The sequence below is a fragment of the Tenrec ecaudatus genome, chromosome 6 (genome assembly GCF_050624435.1).
Source record: "Tenrec ecaudatus isolate mTenEca1 chromosome 6, mTenEca1.hap1, whole genome shotgun sequence".
Taxonomy (NCBI): Eukaryota; Metazoa; Chordata; class Mammalia; order Afrosoricida; family Tenrecidae; genus Tenrec; species Tenrec ecaudatus.
Genome location: NC_134535.1, coordinates 76764481 through 76777219, shown reverse-complemented (window position 1 = coordinate 76777219; position 12739 = coordinate 76764481). Strand labels below are relative to the sequence as shown.

Sequence of the window (12739 nt, the reverse complement as noted above, 5' to 3'; positions counted from 1 at the left end):
GTTTCCACACATGTGCACATATAGATAGAATATAGAGCTGTTTATGGAGGGAAATGCATGTGGGCTATGAACAAAACCAGCAAGTAAAATTCCATTACATAGAGCTGGAAGGGAAAGTTCAAGTAACTACAGAATACACGTGATGACCCCAAATTGCAAACTACAGAATACACGTGATAAACCCATATATCTAGAATTTTTAGAAGGAACGGTGTCCAGCAAATACAGGAAATAAAAAATTATTAAGCCACAGGATGCTTTTATTCCTGGTGAAATAAGACACCAATACCACTGAAATGAATTATTTTCAGAATGTGCACATAAAGAGTAAAAGCCTTTAATCATCAGAGATTTACATATAAGAACACCATGATCGTGCTGAATGCAGTGGCAAGGCTCTTTATTCAAGTATTCCTGAACGTTACATGCAGGTTCGACAGGAGTCGGGAGTCGGCGATGAGGAACCGCACAGTAAGCACGTTCATTCTGCTGGGACTGACGGATGACCCCCAACTGCAAGTTGTGGTTTTTATCTTTCTCTTCATTAGCTACTTGTTGAGTGTAACTGGAAACCTGACCATCATCACTCTCACCTTACTGGATTCTCACCTCAAAACAGCCATGTACTTTTTTCTACAAAATTTCTCTGCCTTAGAGATCTCATTCACATCGGCCTCTATTCCCAGATACTTATATAACCTAGGGACAGGTAACAGGTGCATTACCTATAATGCCTGTGTCAGTCAAGTATTTTTTACCGACCTCTTTGGTGTGACAGAATTTTTCTTTCTGGCTGCCATGTCCTATGATCGGTACGTGGCCATCTGCAAACCCCTGCATTACGTGACCATCATGAGCACCACAGTCTGCAGAAGACTTGTATTTTATTGTTGGGGGGCTGGTCTGTGTATTCTAATACCCCCACTCAGCATGGGCTTAAATCTGGATTTTTGTGATTCTAATGTAGTTGACCATTTTATCTGCGACGCGTCTCCCCTCCTGAAGATCTCTTGCTCAAATACTTGGCTCATGGAGCAAACTGTTGTCATCTGTGCTGTGCTGACCCTCCTAATCACACTCATGTGTGTCATTCTATCCTACACCTGTGTCATCAAGACAATTTTAGGATTTCCGTCTGCACAGCAAAAGAAAAAAGCCTTTTCCACCTGTTCGTCCCACATGATTGTGGTTTCCATCACCTATGGCAGCTGCATCTTCATTTACATCAAACCTTCCGCAAAAGAATCGGTCGCCATTAACAAAGGTGTGACGGTGCTCATGACTTCCATCGCCCCTATGCTAAACCCCTTCATTTACACGCTGAGGAACAAGCAAGTAAAACAAGCCTTCAGTGACTCGATCAAAAGAATTTTAATATTTTCTAAGAAGTAAGGGGATGTGAAGTACAGCTTACACATACACTCATCTAGGGAACTTCCCAAATCCTTTAGTCAAATTAATTCTCTCAAAATGCAGCCTCACCTGTCTCAGCCTGTTGTCGGTAGGTGGCCTCGAGTGAGCTCCAGTTCACAGTGACCCTGTGTTCACGGAACAGAACACGGCCTCGTCCGGCCCCATCCTCACTCTTCCTGGGGTCTGAGCCACCGTTGCGGCACCTGTGTCAATCAGGCTAGTGGAGGCTCTTCCGCTTTTTTTTCTCACTTTCTACTTTTCCAAGCGTAATATTTTCCAGGACTGTTCTCTACCGATTAAATATCCCGAGTGTGGCTTCTTAGTCTTAGGGGAATTCTGACTCTACCTCCTCCAAACCAGACTTGCCTGTTCTTGTCAGTCCCTGGTACTTTTCCATGTTCCTCACTAGTATGATAATTCAATCCCTGGTACTTTTCTATGTTCCTCACCAGTATGATAATTCAATCCCTGGTACTTTTCTATGTTCCTCACCAGTATGATAATTCAATCGCCTCAATACTTCCACTGTCTTCCATAGTAGTCATTGTCTAACTTTCCTATACATTTGAAGCTACGAAAACTTCCTTTTTGAGTCAGGTGTACTTTAGTCTCCAAAGGGATATCCGAATGTTTCAACATTTTGAAAAGATCTTGTGTAACAAATTTACTCAATATAATCTGACATTTGTGTTCTTAACTGCTGCTTCCATGAGCATTACTTGTGGATCCAAACTCGATGACTTCCTTCACCACTTCAATTTTTCTCCATTTATCATGCTGTTGTCTATTGGTCCACTTGTGAGGATTTGGATTGTATTTACATTGAAAGGAAATTTGTAATCAAAATTGTAGTCATTTATCTCCATCAGAAAATGCTTCACGTTTTCTTTGCTTTTAGCAAGCAGAGGTGTTTCAGCTGCACAGCCTGGCCTAAGTCACTTAATTTCTTACAAGCATTCTTCCTTCATCAGCATGTTAACAGCAGTTTAAAACTTAAGTCCTCTTTTCATCACCAAATTAGTAATAATGCTCTGCCCCCAGAATGCACTAAAATAAACTTAAAAACCTTCTTCCCATTAAAACTATGAGACGAGATTTTAAGTTACACATTAAGTTATTCATACAAAGAGTTAGGCAACATTGTTGCATATTTTCCAGCAAAAGAAAGACAGTGATCACCACTACTTATTTCAATTTTGCCTTAAGAAATGGTGTATTCATTAATTCACTTTCTAAGTAGGCAAAGTATACTTTCTTTTGGCCAGTTTGTCTTTTAGACACTAGAAGTAGAGAAGGAAATAAAAATCACCAAAAACTTAGTTCCAAGAACTCTCAGAGCTAAAAAGAAATGCTCGTTTAAAGGAAGCAGAAACGTTAACTTGCACTTATTTTATTTTGAAAAGGAGTTATATGCCTTACGATTCTATATAAATATCTGAAATAATAAAAATGTAAAATTATGTTCTTGTCAATTATATTGAATTCAAGTCAGTTCGTACCCCTAACAACCTGGTCTACAACTGAGCAACAAGCCTGCTGAATCTATGCCATCCTCACAACTGTTGTGTGCGTCCCTTGTTGCAGCCACTGTGTCCATCCATTCACGGGGGGCTGCCTCTTGGATGCTCACCCTCCTCTTCGCCACGCAGTAGATCCTTTTCCAGAGACTGGCTTCTCCTGATGAAACGTCCAAAGTCCTGAAGACACAGTCTCACCCTCATGGCTTCTAAACAACATTCTGCCTGCCCTTCTTTCTAAGTGGATTTGTTTGTTCTTCAGACAGTCGTGGTTCTTTCAATATTCTTTTTTTTAAACATACCCTTTTTCTGCAGCTTGCCTTGTTTTTCATTATCTGAAAGAGTTTCTGTTGTCCATATTAATCCTATCTCTCCCACATGGTGTCTTAATTGCTAACCAAAATCTTGACATTGTATTTATAAAATGATTAAAACTTTATGATTCTACATTAAGGACTTATTTTCCTCTTTCCTGTAAGTTCTGGAATAGTACTCTGGATATACCTTAAGTCATGTTCAAAACTTGATGATAGAAAATTGGGCTGCAATTCTATCTGAGGAGTATTTGACCTATTGTTTATCATTACACTTTAGAAATACGTTTCTTCATGTCAGTCTACATTGCAAGTTAGTCATTATATGAAACAAGGATTCCATTCATTTATTATAAAATTAAGATATAAACATGTTTCATTTTGGTAAACACTTCATGTTTATGTGTTAAATACCATTATTTTCTTTTACTTTGATTTAATACTTTTAAATAAGCTATTTTGAGTTCTTATATTTTGTGATCACATATTCATGTCTATCATCTAATTTTTGTTTCATATTTTTATGTTTTTAAATTAATAATCTATTTTCTTTTAAAACGTTTCCATTTTTCCCTGAATTTTATTTCAGAGATTGAATTATTTTAAAATCATTTAATCTAGTGCTATATATATATAACTAAAATAGATAAATATAATTCATTATATTTTCAGTATATCCTTTTTTCCATTAGATTTTGCAAAAGTGCCTTTTATACCAACATACAAATAATTATAGTAAATGAGTAAATCAGTTATAGATTAATGTATAATAGGAGAACATATGTATTTTAAACCTATTAAATCAACAGATAGCCTACTACTTGTCACCCAGATTGTTGCACCATGGTCACACGTTTGTTTCTAGGGTGAAGAAGCTATACCTTAATATTTCCAAAGCCAGCAGAGTAATCCATGGTATACTGGCTTCAATAGAGATTTTGGACAAAGAGAACCTAAGAAGATTAATCAATCATCTGCTTCTGGAAAACAATTGGTCAGTGACAATCTTGTAAATAGCAGTTTCCAAGTTATTTTTAATTATCTCATATTCATGTGGAAGCTGGACAGTGAAGAAGAAAAATTGAAAATGGTGGCTGAGTCATTGTGTTGACAAAGAACATTTAAAGTACCATGAACTTCCAGAAATATAAACATTTGTCTTAGAAGATGTATAGCCAGGCTATCCCTTCGGGGCAAGGATGCTACTATTTTGTCTCATGCACTTTAGGCATATTCTCAGGTGGGCCCAGGCCCTGGACAAGGACATCATGCTGATAGATGGCCAGGAAAAGGAGAAGCCCTTCAAGGAGATTACTGGATTGGGCTTAGACAGAGCAACAACTGTGAGCACGGTACAGGAAAAGTGAGTGTATTTTCCTGTTCTATGTGGATCGTGAATGAGTTGGAACCAACTGGCTGGCGCAGCCACAACAACATTGAGGAGCCTTCTCATCCATCTGGAAACAATTGATTACTCTAAGAGAACACCGGGTTTTGATGTAAATAAGAGATTTTAGCATCTTTTATCTCTTTGGAAATTCAGCACATATTAAAATCACCATTCACATCATGAAACAAGTTTAGAATCAAATTTTAAAAATTAGATAGAATGCAGAAATATGAATGTTTGGAGTTAATAATTTTAGAAGGTCCAATGAATGGCATAGCTTAATTTCTGGCAATAATTTTCTCCCTAGACCTGCTACATTATTGAGTGCAAAACGGAAATTTTGAACTATTTTATGTAAATGAAAATTACTTAGGACAATGAAAGGCAAAATTTGCATATTACTGAGAGTAGATAGCTTCTCAAAATGATTGATAAGGCAAAATAGAGTTTTGATTCAAGTAATATCACAATTGTTCCAAAACCATCAGTCAGATTCATTGTGACATAAAATTCTCTGAGAATACTGAAAACTTTAATGTAAGCAAAGATTGGAGTTCAAGGATGCTGAGATGAGATGAGAAGGGAATTCTACAGTAAAAGTGTGCAAAAATCTACTTTGTGGTCTCCTTGTGTTGGGTAATAATGAAACTGAAAATCAGTAGATTTGTGGTTGAACCCACCAGCACCTCTGTGGACGAAAGATGAAGCTGTCCATGGAAACCAAAATGATTTATGTAATATAAATTAATCTAGATCCCTAAAACCAAATTTTTAAAGTGTAAAATTAGTCCAGCAAAAGCAAATATGGGATTTAAAAGACAATTGCAACCAAAACAAAACCCCAACTAGATATTAACCAACATAAAGAAGTACACACACACGCATGCACACACAAGCACATTGTTAGGGCTCATCTATGTATCATTGTCTTTGTAACTCTCACCACATGAATAGGTGGGACTATGCAAAAAATATTTATTGGACTCTAATGAAGGGATTGTTTTGATTTTTCATTGTGGTAGTTAGATACTATTCTATCAAATTGAAGATGTATGCAAGTTTAAGAGGGTGTGGGGGGTGAAACACAAGCTGTCAATCTGCCTAACGATTCCTCCTTGGGATGTGACCATCTTTTAACCAGGAGAACTAGGTCCTCCCCTGCACTCTCTCTCTCCTCCTTCATCTTCCTGCTTGATGGAACTACGTTACTGACCCTGAGCACTTCTGCTGTGCTGACATGTTTCCGCTGACCTTGGATCCACACAACTCTGCACGTGTGAACTTCCTGTATTCTGCATCAGTGCCTGTGGCTGTGTGAGTCTGAAGAGGGATTTAGAGACTAGTGTTGGACTAATAGACTTGATTTGGACTGGAATGACAGAAAATTTCTTGATATATAATTACTTCTTGATAAGGATATCTCCTTCTTACAGATATATGGATATAACTGGGGTATTTCATCTAGTCAACGTGGCCTAACTTATTATGGTACCTGGGGAATGGGTGCTAGAGAAACAAATCAGGAAAATTCAGAGTGGAAGCTTTTCTTAACTCTGCCTGATGGATTTTTCTTCTTTGAATAGCTGTAGGCTAGAGATGGCCAGGCTATAGACTAAGTTTTGCTTTGTTTTTAATGTTGTTTTATTGGGGGACCTTACAGCTCTTAAAACAATCCATATATCAATTGTATACAGTATATTTATTCATATGTTGCCATCTTCATTTTCCAAACATTTACTTTCTATTTTAGGCCTTGGTATCAGCTCCTCTTTCTTCTTTCCTTCTTCCACCCTCCCACCCTCATGAAGCCCTGATAAGTTATAAATTATTATTATTTTCTATTCTGGATTCTGCGTGTTGAGAACCCTTATCTGTACCAGTGCACATGCTCTGGTCTAGCTGGATTTGTAAGGTAGAACTGAGGTCATGACAGTGAGGGGAAAGGGAGGACGGGCATTAAAGAACTAGACGACTGCTGCATGGTATTTTGGGTTTTTTTGGTGCTATACTGCACCCTGCCTGGCTCATCCCTTCCTTGTGACCCTTCTATGAGGGGATCTCCAATTGTACTCTAGGCCCCCTTTTTTGCATCAATATGATTGCTTGTTTGGGGTCTTCTGATGCCTAATACATGATCCTCTGGAAACCTCATGATCACACAGGCTGTATGCTTTCTTCTGTGTGAGCTTTGTTGCTTCCCTGCTAATGACCACTTGTTTATCTTCAAGTTTTTAAGACCCTAGACACTATATCTTTTAATAGCTGGTGTGGCAGTTCTATAATCATTTGTCAATTTAAGAGGATTGTCTGTCATTCAGATCACAGTCAATGAGGCCTCTGTGTGGGCATGGCTCTCTCCTGAGGATTCTGGGAACTCTGGTCTTCCTCCTTGGAGGCAGGAGGCACATATTCTTTCTCTATGCTCACTCCCTTGGAGACTCTCTACTGGCAAGGCTCAGTCCCTGAGAGACATTTCTGAGGAGATGCCACATGAAGCTGCCCTGAGGCAGTCAGAGTTTCAGAGCTGAAGAAACCATGCAGAAACCCCTGCAAGCGCTGAGATGCTTACAACGCCAATGGATCCACAAGACTTCCAACCCACTGGCCTGCATTCAGGATCATTGCATGTGTTTCATGAGTCTGAAGAGGATTTATAAGTTTGTATCAGACATATGGGCTAATATCAGATGTATGGGTTTGATCTCAACGGGACTGGGTTGTTTACTCAATATTAAATTGCTCTTATTTATAAACCTCTTTGTTATACACATATGAGTGCCTATGAATTTGTTTCTCTAGTGAACCCAGACTAACAAATTATGGTACCAGGAGTGGGGGACTATAGAAACAAAATATAAAGATGGAGGGTGGATATTTCTTTAACCTCAGTCTCATGGTAGTGTTTCTTCTTGGGTTAGCCAGAGGTCAGATATGACCATACAGGTTACTGGGTTGTTTCCTGAAAAGAATATGGGAAGTTAAAATTTTGATTATTTTTTGGCTGTAGTTTTTGGTTATTCCTGTGTGAAATGGCAAAATGAATGTTGTTAACATATATTTTGTACTCGGGGAGAAATCGCCCTTGAATTTTCTCAGAAACCATGCTGCTTAGGAAAAATGGCTGACAGAATTTCAAAATGACTGAAAGAATTTCAAAATGGCTGACTGAAAGCCTGCCCCTGGTTTGATGCTTTCAGAGGTGTAATCCCATATTTTGTTACAATAAAATAGTTTAGATAAGGATTAAGAGGAGTTAAATAAGAATTGGATTTGACTGTGTTAAGAAGTGAGATAAGAGTCTGATTCTACTTTGTTTATATTGATTTATTCTGCTTATTATTATTGTTATAGGATATAGAAATGAAACTCCTTTAGATTTTTTAAATTTTTGAACTGGTGATTTTTGTCAGAAGCTGGAAAAATATCTGGAACCATGAAGAAAACTCCTCTCTAGGACTGAACTTTAAAGGGAGCTTGTGGCAGTCTGAAATGCTTGCTAGGTTACCACCCAGATCTACTTATTGAGTAGAGGTGGACAAATGCAGCATTGGAGAACAGGTTGAGTCTGACCACTGACACCTGTAGATCTGATTTACTGGCGTTAGAGAGAAAACAAGAGCAGATTGATCTGAACCCAACCCCAGGGGACTAGGGTTGTTGAGAATTTTGACAGACCCATGGTCTAAATGCAAGGCAGCCAATGGGTACCCTGATGAGGCAGCCCAAATTGAGTTGACCAGAACCCAACCAGATGAAGAAACAATTTCTGAGCCTGTTAACTGGTGCATATTGCTGTTGACTTTACGGATGGCCTGTCCAGATTTGGCTTTGCTTATGGATGTGGACTTCACAAGGTTCCTACTAGAATGAAGATTCTTCACACCAAACAATATGATTGTCTCCTCAGAGCACTGGGTTGATGTAAGTGGGCAGTATAGAAATTGCATACTCAAAATTGGGGGATAAAGGCATGAAGTGGTTGGATTGCAAACTTTCATAGGTGGGGGAATATATTCATAGAGGTATAGGATTAAGGTGTTACTTAATTGTTATGCATAGGATAGTTTTGTTCTGTTGACTTATAAAATGTTGTATTGAAATAACAGTGGAACATTTTTTAATTGTATGCATTTTAGTCTGTACAAATATAATTTTATTATTGTTTGTTTGAAATATATATATGGCTAAAGAGTTATGTGAAAATGCTAAATTGACAAGGGTGGTCCGTGGTAGTTATTTAATAATTTGTCCATTTGAGAGGATTAAAAGTGTAGGGGTGGAGTCAAGTCTGTCAATCAGATCATAGCCAATGAGTCCTCTGTGTGGGCATGACCTCCTCCTGAGGATTCTGGGAACTCTGGTATTCCTTTTTGGAGGTGGAAAAGACACATTATCTCTCTCTGCTCACTCCTTTGGAGACTCTCTACTGACAAGGCTCACTCCCTGCAAGCCATTTCTAAGGAGCAGCAACATAAAGCTACCCTGAGGCAGTCGGAGTTTCAGAGCTAAAGGAATCATGTGGAGACCCTTGACAGCACTGAAATGTGTACAATGCCAATGGATCCACAAGAAGACTTTATAGATTGATATTGGACATATGGGCTAATATCAGATTTATAGACTTGATCTGGACCAGTATGGGATGTTTTTTCATTATTGAATTGTTCTTGGAGATAAATCCCTTTCTTTTTTTTTCTTTTTCAAAAGCTAGAAGTTTATTTTATTTTTTTGACAGTCAGTTGTTCTCTTTATTTTATATTTTTGTCTTTTTAAAAAAATAATCATTTTATTGGGAGCTCATACAATTCTTATCACAATCCATACATACATCCATTGTGTCAAGAACATATGTGCATTTTTTGCCATCATCATTCTCAAAATATTTGCCCTCTACTTGATCCCTTAATATCTGCCGCTCATTTCCCCCCTCCCTCCCCACTGCCCCCTACCTCATGAACCCTTCATAATTCATAAATTATTCTTATTTTTTCATATATTACACTGTCTGGTGTCTCCCCCAGCCTTCTTCTCTGTTGTCCTTCCCCCAGGAAGGAGGCTATATGAATATTCTTGTAATCAGTTCCCCCTTTCTACTCCACATTCTCTCCACCCTCCAGGCATCACCACTCTGACCACTGGTCCTGAAGGAGTCATCTAGGCTGGATTCCCTGTGTTTTCAGTTGCTCTCTGTAACTATGTACATCCTCTGGTCTAGCCAGATTTGTAAGGTAATTTGGATCATGATAGTGGGGGTGGGACATTTAAGAACTAGAGGAAAGTTATATGTTTCATCATTACTTCCCTGCACCCTGACTGGTTCATCTCCTCCCCACAACCCTTCAGTAAGTGGTGTTCGGTTGACTGCCAATGGGCTTTGAGTCTCCACTCTGCACTCACCCACATTTTCAATGATATGATTATTTGTTCCTTGATGCTTGATACCTGATCCCTTCGACAGCATAAACCCCTTTCTTATATACATGTGAATGTATACAAATTTGTTTCTCTGATCAACCCAGACTAACACAGCTGGGTACCATCAGTTTTCTTCACCACATTTCCTTATACACCTATTTGGGTGATAACTAAGACTTTATCTGAATGAAGGTTAGATCCTTGAGACTCTACATCCACTAGCCTGTGACCTCTGATCTTACTGCTTTGTCTTCCTGCTTCATCTCCTAGCAGCTGCGAGTCTGAAGAGGGCTCCTGATTGCATTGGACCATGGACTTGAGTAGGACTGAAAAAAGGCTCTCTCCACATAAAGTTCTTTCTTACATATATAGATGAATGTCCCTGATTTAGTTTCTCTAGAAAACTCAGCCTAACACAGTTTTGAAGTCAGGGAGTGAAAAGTTTCAAAAAATCCAAATTAAATGATTCGCATGACAAACTAATTGGAGCCCCATGTAAAATTCTTTTTCACTCATCAATTTTTTAAAAAAGTGTGAATCTTAAGTGCATTTATTCAGGATTGGAATTTTTAAAAATCACTTTCATAAATGTTATGAAGCAGATATTTTCCATAACTTAGATTTATCATCCCCTTAGCCCTTTTAAAAATAAATATTTTTGTGAAGAATGCATTAACAAAATATAATTCACATTAGCCCAAGGAGTTCTACTTAGTGAGCATTTTTATCTATAAAAGGGAGGGAGGAACTGTTTTGTTTTTATTTTAAGCTAAAATATAACGCACAGGCTGCGTAGGTAACCACTTTCATGAGTGATTTCAGAGCCACTAGCAAAGTAACAATAACCTTTCATGTAAAAGAAAGAAAATGAAGCACAATGGCCCGGGTACCACAATTAGTTAAGAATTCAACTTCTACCTAATAAAGTTGGAACTCACCCAGTGCCCTAAGAGGACAAGCCTGTTGATCTGCTTCTGAAAGGCCAAGGCCTTGACAACCCTATGGAGACAGTTCTACTCTGCACATATGTAATCACCATGACCCTAAATCAACTCTGCAACCCCAACACAGGGAGTTTTAGGTAAGCTTATCAACAGCATAGAGTTCACTTGAAACATAACTGACATAAAGAATATTACAGACTCCTACACTCACTTTAAAAAACACTGAAAAGCAGAAATAACATATCTGATAACACAATAGCATCATGTATTGAAATCCTGCTTTGTAATACCTATGAGACAACATTTTCAAGGCTGAAAGGTATTACTAATTAGGAAAAATAATTCCAGAGTGCAGAATAATTCCCAAAGCGAGGAAGACTGACTAGGACATGATAAGGATATGCACCGGACCTGTGGTGTTGTTGTTAGATGCTGTTGTTAGCCACTGTGTCAATCAGTCTAGTGGAGGGTATGCCCCTTTCTTGCTGACCTTCTAGTTACTAATTTCCTGATAACATGTCCACATTTTGTGAAACTAAGTCTCATCATCCTACTTCTAAGGAGCATTCTTGCTGTACTTCCTCCGAGATGGATTTGTTTGTTTTGGAAGTCAATTAAATTTTCAGTACTTTTCACCCATAGCATAATTCAACAGCTATGGTTCTTCTTTGGTTTTCATTACTCAGAGAACAGCTTTGACTTATATTTGAGGTGATCAAAAACATCATGGCTTGGGGTCAAGAACATCTCAGTCCTCAGAGTGACATCCTTGCTCTTCGACACTGCAAAGAGGTCCTGTGCGGCAGATTTTCCCCAATGTGATGCAATGCCTTATTGACTGCTGTTTCCATGAGTATTGATTGTGGACTCAAATAAAATGCAATTTTTGACAACTGTAATCCATTTGCCCTTGATCAAGATATTATCTATTGATCCAGTTTTAAGGATTTTGGTTTCCTTGGTCTTAAGCTGCAATTTATACTGAAGGCTAGTCATTGATTATCATTGGCAAGTGATTCTAGTCCTCCTCCTGTCAGCAAGCAAGATTCAGACCATCTGCATAATAAAGGTTGTTAATAAGCTTTCCTCCAATCCTGATCCTAAATTCTTCATATGCTCAAGTTTCTGGCTATTTGCGCATCATACAGATTGAATACATATTGTGAAAGGATACCACCCTGAGGCACACCACTCTTAACTTAAAACCGCACAGTGCTCCTTTGCTCTGTATAAGTGACTGGCTCATGTCCCATGTACAGGTTTTGTATGTACACAGTGAAGTGTTCTGAAATCTTCATTCTTTTCAATGCTGCCCATAGTTTGTTATCCAACAGGCTGATAGGCATAGGAAGAGAAGATTCTGCAGATTCTGATTTTTGTGTTTCTACCCATCACCTACATGTTGAGCACAACTGGAAATCTTACCATCATCCTCACCTTAGTAGATTCCCACCTTAAAACTGCCATGTACTTTTTTGCTCCAAAAATTCTCCTTCTTGGAAATCTCATTCACCTCTTCCTACATTCTGAGATTCCTACACAACTTAGCAACAGGTGACAGGACCATAACCCATGGCGTGTGTGTAAGCCAACTGTTACTCACAGACTTGATTGGAATAACAGGGTTTTTCCTCCTGCCACCATGACTTATGACCGCTATGTGGCCATCTGCAAACCCCTGCACTACACGACCATCAGGAACCACAGAGCATGCATAAAGCTCCTTGCTGGTTGCTGGATGGTTAC

At 38.6% G+C, this 12739-nt stretch overlaps 1 protein-coding gene across 1 annotated transcript; it reads left to right on the top strand.

Annotated features, from left to right (window-relative positions):
- The first annotated feature begins 456 nt into the window (after positions 1-456).
- Positions 457-1392, top strand: LOC142450910 (olfactory receptor 6C2-like). The gene has a single exon (XM_075552846.1). The coding sequence runs from the start codon at positions 457-459 to the stop codon at positions 1390-1392; it is 936 nt and encodes a 311-aa protein (XP_075408961.1).
- Positions 1393-12739: the final 11347 nt, after the last annotated feature.

Excerpts from the sequence above, each read along its gene's own strand:
- LOC142450910 (XM_075552846.1), top strand. The coding sequence starts at position 457 with ATGAGGAACCGCACAGTAAGCACGTTCATTCTGCTGGGACTGACGGAT.